At 41.2% G+C, this 14,063-nt stretch overlaps 1 protein-coding gene across 1 annotated transcript; it reads right to left on the bottom strand.

Moving 5' to 3' along the window:
- Positions 1 to 666: 666 nt before the first annotated feature.
- LOC144325859 (vomeronasal type-2 receptor 26-like) lies at positions 667 to 11,799 on the bottom strand. Its single transcript, XM_077920613.1, has 6 exons — positions 11,543 to 11,799; positions 10,079 to 10,370; positions 8,553 to 8,954; positions 7,357 to 7,584; positions 4,096 to 4,222; positions 667 to 1,568 (listed from the first exon to the last, which is right to left on the bottom strand). Exons 1-6 carry the CDS (start codon positions 11,797 to 11,799, stop codon positions 667 to 669), a joined length of 2,208 nt encoding a protein of 735 aa, XP_077776739.1.
- Between the last annotated feature and the right edge of the window lie 2,264 nt (positions 11,800 to 14,063).

Below are 14,063 nucleotides of genomic sequence, written 5' to 3'. Positions count from 1 at the left end.
TTTTGTTTTTGCCCCTCAACTTGCTCAAAATTTGAGGCATAGGGTGGTGCTGTGGTGCAAACCACAGAGCCTAGGTCTTGCTGATCAGAAGCTCGGTGGTTCAAATCTCCGCGATGGGGTGAGGTCCAATTGCTCGGTCCCAGCTCCTGCCAACCTAGCAGTTCAAAAGTACATCAAAGTGCAAGTAGATTAAAAGGAACCACTCCAACAGAAAGGTAAACAGCGTTTCCGTGCGCTGTTCTGGTTCACCAAGAGTGGCTTAGTCATGCTGGCCACATGACCCAGAAGCTGTACGCCGGCTCCCTTGGCCAGTAAAGCGAGATGAGCACCGCAACCCCAGAGTCGGTCACGACTGGACCTAATGATCAGGGGTCCCTTTACCTTTTTCTATGATGCTCCTATAGGATCAGGAACTGTTGAGAATTAGTTCACATAACAAATGTTTTGGTCTTATATAATAAAATGGTTTGTGGAAATAAATCTTCAAAAAGAAGTCATGCCTCATTCTTTATGTGAGTACAAGGCCAACATGAGATGGGGTCAACTGAATTTGGGGAGGGAATGCATCAAACATTCATATGGCAATTCCAATGGCATTTCTATTACCGTCATATCCGATGAAATATGTGTAAGAGTCAAATAAAGAGATTAATCAGTTTTTTAAATTTATTCTTTCTTCCTTATCATTTGCTCCCTGCTGTTCAGCTCGGGCCTCAGCACAATAACATAGCATTTGGGGGTAAAGATGCAACCCAGTAATCCAGCACTGGAGGCCAAGATGGAGAAGATCTCCACAGCCACCATGTATTTCCCTTTGGTGCTCAAGTAGGTTGGCACAAAGGACAACCAAACACTGCAAAACACCAACATGCTGAAAGTGATAAATTTGGCCTCATTGAAACTGTCAGGGAGTTTCCTGGAAAAGAAAGCTACTATGAAGCTGGCGGTGGCCAAGGAGCCCATGTAGCCCAAGACAGAGTAAAACATGGAAGCTGAACCCTCGTTACATTCAAGTATGATTTCCCCAATCACTGAATGTGTGTCCTTATCTGGAAACGGTGGAGAAGTACTTAACCAAAGAGCACAAATGGCAGCTTGGATGAAGCAGCAGAAGAAGACAATCGAATTGGTCAGTCCTTTCCCCACCCATTTCCTTATGCTGGATCCTGGTTTGGTGGCCATAAATGCCACAACCACAGTGACCGTCTTTGCCAACACAGTAGAAATGGCCAGAGAGAAAACAAGGCCAAAAGCCATTTGTCGGAGAAGACAGATCACCCTTCTAGGCCGTCCAATGAAAAGCAAGGAGCACAGGAAGCAAAGGAGGAGGGAGATGAGAAGGATGTAGGTGAGGGTGCGGTTGTTGGCTTTGACTATGGGAGTATCCTTGTGCTTCAGGAAAATGCCAAGTACTAAAGTTGTGATGAGAGAGAGAGAAAGAGCCAACACCACTAAGATGATCCCCAGATTTTCTTTGTAAGAGAGGAAGCTCACAATCCTGGGAACACAATGAGTTTGATCCATGTTGGGATATTGGTCTTCTGGACAGATGACGCAAGCATCTATGTCTGAAAAAGGAAAGTGCTTAAGTATTTCAGAATGTTGACGAGCATCTATCTAAACACAAACAGCTATTTAAGCATTCCTTTACACTGGGTAATGCCAATCAAAAGCAATCAGCCACAAGAAGGTTTGAGGATGTCAAAATCCAGGAGAAGTGAATCTCATAGAAAGATTGTATAGAATAGAATAGAATAGAATAGATTCTTTATTGTCATTACACAAGTGCAACATTGCACAAGTGCAACGAAATTGGATGCCATCCCTTAAAAACAACAAAAGCAAAACAACAACAACAACCAAACAAACCACATTCCAGCCACACCCACACCAACACCCATCAAACTCCCAGGTCACACTATCGAGTTACAGCATTCAAAAAGGCCACAGCTCTTGGATAGAAACTGTTTTTCAGTCTATTTGTCCTTGACTTGATGTTTCTATATCTCCTGCCAGAAGGCAGTAGTGCAAACAGACTGTGTCCCGGGTGAGATGAATCCTGCAGGATGTTGTTTGCTTTCCTAAGACAACGGGAACCGTACAGTTCTTCCAAAGATGGGAGAGGGTGACCAATAATCCTTTGGGCTGTGGTTATGACCTTCTGGAGCACCTTCCTCTCCCTAGCTGTACAACTGGAGAACCAAGCACAAATACAGTATAGAAAGTAGCCCACGGTACAAGTTAAAACTCATCTTAGTTGCTCCCTCCACTTTTGCCTCAGGACCCACCAACTATTCCTAGAAGGTTGCACAGAACAGGATGAGGCCCTGAGGTGCAAAAGGTTTCTCACCCTGGCTTTAGAGTTGGCTGGAACCAGGAGAGGACCTCCTCGTTGCTTGGGAAATTGTTGGCAACCGATGGGCACCTTGCTCATTTTTCCATCTCAAACAGGTGTCTAATTATTCATCCATCCATCCATCCATCCATCCATCCATCTACATTGAGTTATTACATTTATATCCAAGGAACTACAAGTGGCATACTTTGTTCCCTCCACTTTATCCTCACAATGTCCCATGAGTTATGTAGGCGGCAAAATTGTGTTCAGTCTATTGTAGGGCTGCCATACGTCTGGGTTTTCCCTGACACATCTGGGAATTGGGCTGCCAAATGGCGTCCAGGCAGATTGTTGCTGAATAGGCAAAATGCCTGGAGAAACCTGAACGTACGGCAAGTAGGGGGGTTGTTGTTGTTTTAAAAATCCTATAAAAGCCCAATAACTTTGACCCAAGAATATTTTTTTAAATAATGAGAACTCAACAACAAGAAAATTGTTTCTTAAAAGCCCTTCAGTTTTAGACTCCTCTGCATTCACCCGCATTCTCAAAACAAAGGCAATAAATAGCATATATATACATATATATATATATATATATATATATATATATATATATATGCAGGTTTTGGTGTCCTCGGGTGTCTTCCCGTGTAAAAGTTGGGGTATCTAGGCGACGTTTCGACGAGGTCTCACTCGTCATCTTCAGGCTGGTGCTTTCGGCTTCTTGTTACTGGAACAGAGCAGGATCTCAGTGTTTGAGTTCCTATAAATACTGTCGAGGAGGTGTGGTCAGAGAGGCAGTTCCCAGGCTAGTGTGCCTTTTCTTCTTTTGTTCCTTAATTGCTTGAGGGATATCTTGAGTGATTTCTTGAGTGATATCCTGAGTACCACTTAGGTGGGTCATTAGGTATGGATTAGTTGCTAAAGCCTTTGTGTCTTGACCTCTTGAACTTTGTGAAGAGTTTTTCTGAGAAGATGGCTGTACTGCATTTAGTTGTGCTCTGGCTTGGCTTCGTGTATAGGGGCGAGCTGTGGTTTTGTGGCCTGTGCCAGCCAGATCTGTGTAGGGATTGCAGGGGGGTGCAGCATCCGGAGGTGCCACCATGGTTTGGCTACTGGATGGTGTCTGTAATTTATCTGTGGAGAGGGTCTGGGTTTGGGTCTGGTGTGGTTGATTGGTGATGGCGTTCTGTGTGCCTCTGGATCTGGTGTCAGTTTTTGTGGGGAGGGCTAATTTCCAGATGTCTGGCAACCACAGCTCGCCCCTATACACGAAGCCAAGCCAGAGCACAACTAAATGCAGTACAGCCATCTTCTCAGAAAAACTCTTCACAAAGTTCAAGAGGTCAAGACACAAAGGCTTTAGCAACTAATCCATACCTAATGACCCACCTAAGTGGTACTCAGGATATCACTCAAGAAATCACTCAAGATATCCCTCAAGCAATTAAGGAACAAAAGAAGAAAAGGCACACTAGCCTGGGAACTGCCTCTCTGACCACACCTCCTCGACAGTATTTATAGGAACTCAAACACTGAGATCCTGCTCTGTTCCAGTAACAAGAAGCCGAAAGCACCAGCCTGAAGATGACGAGTGAGACCTCGTCGAAACGTCGCCTAGACACCCCAACTTTTACACGGGAAGACACCCGAGGACACCAAAACCTGCATTCCTATACCCGTGAAAATCTACGAAAGCATATATATATATATATATATATCCCAAAAATTAGGTCATGGGAATTCCTGCCTCCCACCTTTCTGACTAGAGATCATTCCTTCTGGACACGGAGCACAATCATAGCAGCAAAACTTCTCTCCTTCCTTCTTTTTTCTACTGAAGCCAGGGTTGCAGTTGTCATTGCACACAGAAAGGGGCAGCGCCTGTGCAAAATCATATACATGAGGAACAATAGATTAGCCCTTTTAAAATAATCATGATTATCTTAAAATACAGAAGGGCACCAGACAAGGGTGCCCACTCTCACCATTATTATTCATTTTGGTTTTGGAAATACTAAATCAAGAAATCAGATTGGATCAAGAAATAAATTGAATATCCCTAGGGGAGAAAATATACAAAATAAGGGCATTTGCAGATGATTTAGTCTTAATGGTGGAAAATCCGAAGGAAAGCATAGCAAAGGCTCTAGAAAAATGGAAAACTTTGGAAGGGTTTCAGGTTTCGCTTTGAATAAAGAAGAAATGAAACTAATGGTAAAAAAAACATGGGAGATTGAGAGAAAAAGGAACTGGTAGAAAAATTTGGATTACAAATTGTAAAAAAAAACGTGTAATATTTAGGAATCCAAATAACAATGAAAAATATAAATTTGTTTGAAGATAATTATAAAAAAAAATTGGCAAGAAACAAAAAGAGAAATGGAAATTTGGACAAGATTGAATTTAACACTCTGGGGTAGAATTTTGGCTATTAAAATGAATATCTTACCAAAACTCCTGTTCCTTTTTCAAATGATTCCCATAATAGGTAAAGATGATTGTTTTAAAAAATGGAAAATGGACCTAACAAAGTTTATATGGCAAGGCAAAAAGCCGCGGATCAAACACAAATTATTAACCGACATAAAAGAGCGGGGAGGCTTTGGACTCCCAGACCTGAGACTATATTACGATGCGGCATGCTTTAGTTGGATCAGAGATTGGATTAAGTTAGATAATAGTGACATTCTAGACTTGGAGGGATGGAACAACAGATACGGCTGGCATGCCTATCTCATTTACAACAAAGTGGCCGTACATAAAGAATTTTTATGTCATGTTATTAGAAATGCATTATACAAGGTCTGGGTGAGACATAGAAGGTTGTTAGAACCGAAAACCCCATGGTGGGTCTCACCGTTAGAAGTAATATCGGTTAAAAAGAAAAATATGATAGGAAGAATGGCAACATACCAGCAGCTCCTAAAGGAGGAACAGGGCCAATTTAAGACTATATGAAGAGGTGACCCAATACTGTACCACATGGTTACAATATCACCAAATTGCCCAAATATTTAATCAGGATAAAGCAATAGGATTTGAAAAGGAAGAATCAAAATTACAAAAAAGTATTATTACAAAACTCAAAAAAGAATATATCCAAAATGTATAATTTATTATTAGAATGGGAATTAAAGGATGAAGTAAAAGAAGTAAAAGAAGTTATGACTAAATGGGCATGTGATATAGGATATGTAATTCGGCTGGACCAATGGGAGAAATTATGGAAATATGATATTAAATTCACGGCATGTTACACAATCAGAGAAAATTTCATGAAAATGGTATATCAATGGTACAGTGGTGCCTCGCAAGACGAAATTAATTCGTTCCGCGAGTTTTGTCGTCTTGCGATTTTTTTCGTCTTGCGTAGCACGGTGTCGGGAAAGTTTTGGAAAAGCTTCAAAAATCACCAAAGTCTTCAAAAACCTCAAAAAAGCCTACCACACCGTGTTCTATGAGTTGCTCCTCGAAGTCAAGTCGCAACTGTATTAACGGTGTTAAGAAAAAGGAAACAAACTTGCAAGACGTTTCCGTCTTGCGAAGCAAGCCCATAGGGAAAATCGTCTTGCGAAGCAGCTCAAAAAACAAAAAACCCTTTCGTCTAGCGAGTTTTTTGTCTTGCGAGGCATTCGTCTTGCGAGGTACCACTGTACCTAACTCCGGTAAAATTGGCTAAAATTTACGAATTAAAATCAAACACCTGCTGGAGATGCAAAAAAGAAATAGGAACAATGTTTCACTTGTGGTGGGAATGCCGACCTATTAAACAATTCTGGAATGAAATTTATGAAGAACTCAAAAAGATGTTTAAAATATCTTTCAATAAAAAACCGGAGGCATTCCTTCTAGGTTTAATTACAAACAATATTCCCGACAATCAAAGGAAAGTATTCCTTTATGCAACAACAGCTGCCAGGATGCTTATAGCAAAAAAATGGAAAGGGAGAAAAATTCCATCAATGAAAGAATGGCAAATTAAATTTTGTGAATATATGAATCTGGCAAAACTCACAGCATTCATAAGGGGACAATCGGACCAGAAATTATTAAAAGAATGGGGATGTGCTAAAGAGTATATGAAAATACATTGCTCTGGAGTAAGCATATCGGTATGTAATGAATGATGCTTTACAGGGTTAAAGAAAAAGAAAAATGGTGTAAAAAAAAAAGTACAAAGATGGAAGTAATCTACATTAGACACAACAATACAGTAAGAGTAAATTCTGAGGTCTTAGAACAAAGGAAGGAAGTCAATATGTGTATATGTATGTAATGAGATATGGTTTTTTCTGTAGATGTGTGCTTTTTCGTTTTTGTTTTGTTTTGTTTCTTTTGCTTTTTTCTTTCTCTGTTTTGTATGCTTTGTTCTTTTTTGTTTGTATAGTATTATTTTGGACTCAATGTCTTTAATTTTTGTTATGATTTTGCATTGAAAATAAAAAAAATGTTTAAAAAAAAGATTAGCCCTTTTCAGTCCTTCACCTCCATGTGATTAGACTTATGTGAGGGGCAGAGAGACTGAGGATGAACTAGTTGGCTCAGCTCCTCTGTTGCCCATTTGTTAACGATTCCCAACTCCATCTCTAGGTTCGATCAGTCTAAGACTCAGCCTTAAAGCTGATCATCAGAAAGACAATGCCATCTCCAGACCCCCCAAAATATGAAGTTGTAGAAATAAGATAAAGATATCTTGAAGATAAGAGCAAGATCCATCCTTTTCCCTTCCAAGAATCACTACATGATATTCTGTGACATTTCAGCAAAATAAAATATTTTATTTTCCAACGCTTTGTAACTGTCTTATGTGACAACATTTTTCCACAAAGAAATTAAATGGCGCAGATGGCCAAAAGGACTCCTTGCTTTAATTTAAGGTTTGAGATCGATTTATGAGGACAAGGATAATAAAGCATAAGATCTACAATAGGGCACCTCAAGAAATGACGGAATGGTGAGCTCCTCAGAAGGGAACGTTCCCCTTTTATAAAGTCGAGTGTGAAGTTATAATTCACCTGATTAAAACTTGGATGCCACACAATTTGCTCATCATTGATGGTTAACTCTTTGCCTGGAGGAGCCTGAGGCTCTAGTCGTCCAACTTTCAATCTAGTCAGTGAGCCATTGGGGAAAGTGATCCAGTTGGTAACATCAAAACCTGCAACCAGTTCTCCATGTTCATCAAAGTGCACCATATCTCCAGCGCTGATGTTGAATACAAGGCTCTTCAGAAAGGGATGGACCTGGAATATTGAAATATTTACATGGAATTAATGATATGAATAACTGTTCTTAACGCAGTATATATGGTGATGAAGTATTTCCACTTGTCTTTTATTATCATTAATATGAAATTAATTACACAAAGAACGGTCTATAGAGGGGTTACATTGATTGAAAATGTCTAGCAAACCAGATCAGTAGTTGGGATCCTATTGCAGATATTTGGCAAGCTAGCATGACAGATCACTGCAGATGGTGACAGCAGCCACGAAATTAAAAGACGCCTTCTTCTTGGGAGAAGGGCAATGACAGGCCTAGACAGCATCTTGAGAAGTAGAGACGTCACCTTGCCAACAAAGGTCCGTATAGTTAAAGCCATGGTTTTCCCAGTAGTGATGTATGGAAGTGAGAGCTGGACCATCAAGAAGGCTGATCGCCGAAGAATTGATGCTTTTGAATTATGGTGCTGGAGAAGACTCTTGAGAGTCCCATGGACTGCAAGAAGATCAAACGCATCCATTCTTAAGGAAATCAGCCCTGAGTGCTCACTGGAAGGACAGATCGTGAAGCTGAGGCTCCAGTACTTTGGCCACCTCATGAGAAGAGAAGACTCCCTGGAGAAGACACTGATGCTGGGAAAGATGGAGGGCACAAGGAGAAGGGGGCGACAGAGGACGAGATGGCTGGATAGTGTTTTCGAGGTTACCAGCATGAGTTTGACCAAACTGCAGGAGGTAGTGGAGGACAGAGGTGCCTGGCGTGCTCTGGTCCATGGGGTCACGAAGAGTCGGACACGACTAAACGACTAAACAACAACAAAGCATGACAGTGATGTTGACTCTGAGTAAATGTGCACCAGGTCAGGCAGGCTAAGTTCTGTGGCTCTTGCCACCAGACACGGCTGGAGCTCATTGGGACTGGTGAGGTGAAAAGCCAGGAGGTCAGTGGCAGCTGAAGGCAAAGCAAAGAAGTTCAGAGTTGTCATTACCTGCCATGGTTGCACATTCAGAAAGGCAAATCTCTCTCCTCTTGCCAATCTGCTATTTTTGGAGCTGGATTTGTATATGGAGTTCAAAGCATGTGCCACAGCATAGACAGCTTTGTAGACATTGTAGCTGTGACCAGTCATGTGTTTTTCATACAAAATCCCAGGAAGGTTCTCCAGTTTCTCCTCCAAAGGGCAGGGTTCTTTCTGCTCAGCCTCCACCTCCTGTCCATTAGATGCTTTCAGGGAGCAGGTGAAAGTCTGTTCCCAGACGTCCTGGATGAAAACATCCTCTTTGTTCCAGAAGGGTCTTATCGTCTGAATGAACTTCTGGAACCCTAATGGCTGACTTGTGTGGACTGTGAAGGATAGAGTACCATGGAACATTTTTATTTCCCAGTCTTTCTGAATAGACAGTGATGCAAAATCCCAGTGAGATGTAGCAAGCCACACTTTACCCAGAGGTGGCCATCCCATTACAGGTACTATAAATGACAAGACTCTCAAAAACAGAAAGGATGGAGGTTCCCCATAAACCACAAATACATTAGCTTTTGTCTCAAATGCAATTGCATAACTTTCCCAGTGTTGGTAAGCCAAGCGTATCATCTCATCCAGATAGTTCCATTTTTCTAATCTTACTATGAAATCATAGCAGATGCCATGCTCAAAGAGTAGTGGTAAAATTGTCTGTAGAAACTGGTCTCCTTTGTCATTATCCACAGCACAAACTACAATCCATGTCCATTTGAAATGTTGAAGTAATTGCACGATTCCTATGTGCTGTTTGGCTTCATTTGGGACCATCTGGTATAAAAATGGGAATAGCAGGTTTGCATCCTGTATCGCCAAAAAAGATCCATATGTGAGCTAAAATGAAATGCATGAGGTGTTTAGTTTTGTTTTTGATGGATTATGAGAGAATGCAGAACTCTAGATTTCACAGGTACTTCAGAGGCATAGCTTTCCCAGTAAATGTCTGCATAGGTTTTAAAGAAGAAAACTTCAAGTAAGGGAAAACAGTGTGGAAGAATAGCCAGGAATCTGCTTCATTATTGATAATTTCTTAATGTTTCTCCTAATGTTTTAGAAATATGTAGTCCAGCCCTATAGAGCAGCAGAGAACAAGTATTTCCCTTCTTCTATGTAACAGCCATTAAGGTATTTTAGAGTACTATATTAACCTCATTAGTCTCTTCCTCTCTGGACTAAAGTTACACAGTTCTGTCAGCCATTCCTTACATTATGTGTTTTCATTTGTGTATTAGGTCTAGTAAAAAATGGGGGGAAAGAAACCATAAAAACTCAAATCGTTTATGTCCTAGACACATTCATACCATTCCACTTCAGTTTACAGATACTCAAGTTTTCTGTACAATTGGCTCTCAGCACTGCTTGGTTAATCCTAATCCAAACTGCCCTTTTGAATAAAACTTTGCAGAAACCTTGTCACAACGTTATCAAAATCAAGATAGTATGACCCATAAAATCAAGATAGTATGACCCATGCACCCATGCTCTCAACTTACCTGTGGAATCTTGTGGGTTGCTGAAATGGTGGCCATATTGGCAGAGATTTCAGAGAAGCATCCTCCAATGAGAGCTATCAGATTGTTCCACTTGTGACACTTGAAGTTGGGGACAAATCTATGCTGTGTGGAGAGCAGGTTGAGCATGGCCTTGTAGGTCATCCTTGCAGTGTAGTAGCTATTGAGGACGCGGAACCCTAGAGAGATGTTGGATAAGACTTTGGGATTCTCATTGATTTCTTTGACAGCAAATGCTAAGGCCAGGATGTGCTGGTAGTTCTTTGGCACAGAGCTGTAATACAATTACAACACAATGGACTGAAATGAGGAAAAAGAAGAAGAGGAAGAAGAAGAAGAAGAGGAAGAAGTGGAAGAAGAAATGCTCCCTGCAATTCACAGAGTTACTCTTTGTACCAATAAAAACTAGTAGTTGAAAGTCAATAGGTGTGGCCTTGCCAACATAGTGTCCATAGGTGCAAGGAAGCCATAGAGAACATCACCTGAGGCCACAGAACCTCTGATCCTTCCCTTGCTGACTGCTTACTTCAACGTGAGATGTTGTGAGATGTTTGCCTCCCATAAGTACATATAACTAAATAATGGAACGGGAAGAGCAAAGCTCTTTGCTCTGAATACTTTTCCAGGCTCTGATCTTCAACTGAGCAATTGAACAGAAAATGGAGCACTGTGAGGGCAGAAGTGGAGCAATCTGAGGGAAAAGCAAGGGGAGAAAGTGATGCGCTGCAAGAGTGAGGAGAGAGAGAAAAGAGCAGGAATTGTGTTCCACTGAGAAAGAGTCGGAAGGTCCACATGCAAATGCATTCACATCCCTCAAGGTTGGGAAGTAACGAGGTGTGGACAGGACAGAAATAGCGGGGCAGCGACAAGGCATGATCCACCATGTGAAAATGCTGTAGCAGGTTTACTAAATAATAAAAGGAAGCACAGAACTGTTTATTTCAGTGGGCCTTGCAAAGGAAAACTTAGTAGCAGTACAAACAGTTACAGTAATAAGACAAACAGATACAGTAAGCCCACAATCTGTATTCAGCTTTACATGCCTGACAAAAGAAAAAGAATTGAATCCAAAGGGGTTGGGTGTCTGTGGGAAAAGACTTTGGGAATCCCATCTGCCATTGAACCCAATTTGTTTTGGCCATACACAACGTTGGCTTTCGGCGTGATTCCCGGAACGTGACCCTCGTGTAAATTGGGGGCTTCTTGTCTCTGCTTCTCTGTCTACCCATATCCACCCTGGCCCCTCATCTAGCCATGCTGAGCTTAAGTACCTCATACCTCTTCCATGAAACTAAAGAATGCTTCACCCCACCATTACAATGTTACTGGGTTTCCATAAAGAATTACATCAAAATATAAATCACAGTACTGCTTAATGATGCATTTTCAATCATTGCGTTCTGACTATTTTAGACTCAGTAAGAAGGGGAATAAATAATGCCTTACACAGGTTCATCAATCAGTATCTGTGAAGGCTGTTCCCTGAAAGACTGGATATTAGACAAGTATATGACTTGCGAAACCATCTCTCCAATTACAAGGTCTCCTGGCTGGTAAAATTCATGAGCAATAGGAAGAGGATCATCATAAATGCTGCAGTTAATAGAATGTGCCTTACATATGGTGTGAAGCAGAAGTAAGAGCAGAAACAACACCAGCAGGATCCTGCTGAGAAATCTTCCACTCCCAATGTAGATTCCCATGTTTCCACTACAGCCTTATATGTGGATTTTATCAGTTTGGCTAAAGTATCCTTTGAATAGTGGGCTGTTAGGTAGTCTATGCACCAGTGCTTTGGTCTTTTAGTTAGCCAACATATTTTCTTTTTCTTCACACATTATTCCCAGGAATGACAGGAGGTTGCTGGGATACAAATAATAACATTGTAGCTATTATTACTTCTTTTTAAAACAACCAACTGCAGCTATTTAGTTATATAATTTCACTGTTCCTCGGTTTGCAAAGAAAATAATTATACCCATGACAGTAACCCAAGAGAACATAAGGTACATTGTGGTGAGGCAGTGTTTCAGTTAAACAATATGCTAAACTATGTGCTAAATCATGTGCTAAACCATGCCTAGTCAAGGAAGTTCACATTTCACAAAAAGAATATTCCTTGAAATTGATGAGCGGATGGAATCATATCCAAACATGTAAAAGAAGAATGATGACACAAAAGACTGGCAGAACCCTGGCTGTGCCTAGATATAGCTCTGAACAATAGCAAGTTGTTATGCCTTTTTAAAGATGCTGTTGTTATTTTAATCCAAACAGAATGTGTATATCTACTATGTAAGAGGATGGAAGCCAGCAATTTTGACAATGATGGAAATAATTCCTCAGTGTGTTCTTCGTATTCGCAGTTTCATCATGCCTGACCAAATTGCTAAAGCCTCTCCCCCCTGAATTGTATGACTATTATTGTCTTCCTTGAGAGATAATAAGTAGGCAGCATTGCTTAGTCCTGAGCAAGAGCTGAATTTTCCCAGAGATCATTCTTTGTTGGGAGAAAATGAAGGTCTGGGTTTAAACGTAGAGTCAAATCTGAGTGTGAGATTCAGTCCCGTCCCATCCTGTCCCCCACCCTGAAGATGGGTTCATCTCTGTCATCACATCCCTTCCCAGTATTGTTTGCCCCCATGTTGCTATCAATAACAAATTGATATTAGGGGTGCCATATTTCTAAAAGTAAAGACCAGGACATCCCGAAAGTTGTTGAGCTTTTTTTTTTATGCAGTACAGTGGTACTCCCGAAAGTTGTTTACAAACTTAATCCATTATAGAAGTCCGTTCTTGAACCAAAGCATTCTTAAACCAAGGCTTGCTTTCCCATACAGCGGGAGACTCAATTTACAAATGGAACACACACAACAGGAAGCAGAACACGTTCTGCTTCCAAGGCAAAGTGAACAAACAAAACACCTACTTTTGGGTTTGCAGCGTTCTTAATACAAGTTGTTCATAAACTAAGCTGTTCTTAAACCAAAGTACCACTGTACTATCATTCTGCAGCGTCCAAACCTAGCAATTAGGAACAGAGCCTAGCCCAAGTAGCTTACAGTCAGAATTTGTCATCTGTGTACATGTCTGGGAACAAGGAAGAGGCTGATTTTCTGAGGTCACCGAAAATACATATTTGGGGCCCCTGTAATTCAGTCCAGTTGCCAATGGCTCTCTTAGCTTTTTAAGAATGGGCCTTTGCTGTGGTGGCTCCTCTTCTGCGGAATACTCTTCCCAGAGCGGCTCGCCTGGGACCATCATTACATGTCTTTATTTCATTTGACATCTGTTTACTGAAGGCAGAAATTTGGCATGCATTCTGTGATGTAAGAGTTGGAGAGACAAGTTCAGCCTCTAAGCGTGATCCAGCTCTGGAGTTGAGTGATATTTCATTTAATAATAATAATAATAATAATAATAATAATAATAATAATAAGTTTTATTTATACCCCGCCCTCCCCAGCCAAGGCCGGGCTCAGAGCGGCTTACAAGCAATAATAAAAACAAGTTGAATGATTACAACTTAAAAACAAAATTAAAATACAACATTAAAATATTGAAACATTAAAATATTAAAATGTAGCCTCATTGTAGGAGAAGGAAAATAAAAAAGAAAGAGAGGGAGGGAGGGAGGGAGGGAATCAAATTGGCTCCAAGCCAAAGGCCAGGCGGAACAACTCTGTCTTGCAGGCCCTGCGGAAAGAAATCAGATCCTGCAGGGCCCTGGTCTCATGAGGCAGAGCATTCCACCAAGCCGGAGCCAGAGTTGAAAAGGCCCTGGCTCTGGTTGAAGCCAATCTAACTTCCTTAGGGCTCGGGACCACTAGGGTGTTGTTATTTATGGACCTTGAGGCTCTCCGTGGGGCATACCAGGAGAGGCAGTCCCGTAGGTATGAGGGTCCTAGGCCATGAAGGGCTTTAAAGGTCAAAAGCAGCACCTTCAATCTGACCCTGTACTCCACCG

Source organism: Podarcis muralis, chromosome 16 (assembly GCF_964188315.1).
Source record: "Podarcis muralis chromosome 16, rPodMur119.hap1.1, whole genome shotgun sequence".
NCBI lineage: Eukaryota > Metazoa > Chordata > Lepidosauria > Squamata > Lacertidae > Podarcis > Podarcis muralis.
The sequence above is the reverse complement of the archived record's forward strand: the minus strand, read 5'-3'. Positions and strand labels throughout refer to the sequence as shown.

Excerpts from the sequence above, each read along its gene's own strand:
- LOC144325859 (XM_077920613.1), bottom strand. The coding sequence starts at position 11,799 with ATGGGAATCTACATTGGGAGTGGAAGATTTCTCAGCAGGATCCTGCTG. Across the intron at positions 10,371-11,542 it reads ATACTGATTGATGAACCTGT|CTCTGTGCCAAAGAACTACC; the intron begins GTAAGGCATTAT and ends ATTGTATTACAG. Across the intron at positions 7,585-8,552 it reads TGAATGTGCAACCATGGCAG|GTCCATCCCTTTCTGAAGAG; the intron begins GTAATGACAACT and ends TCAATATTCCAG.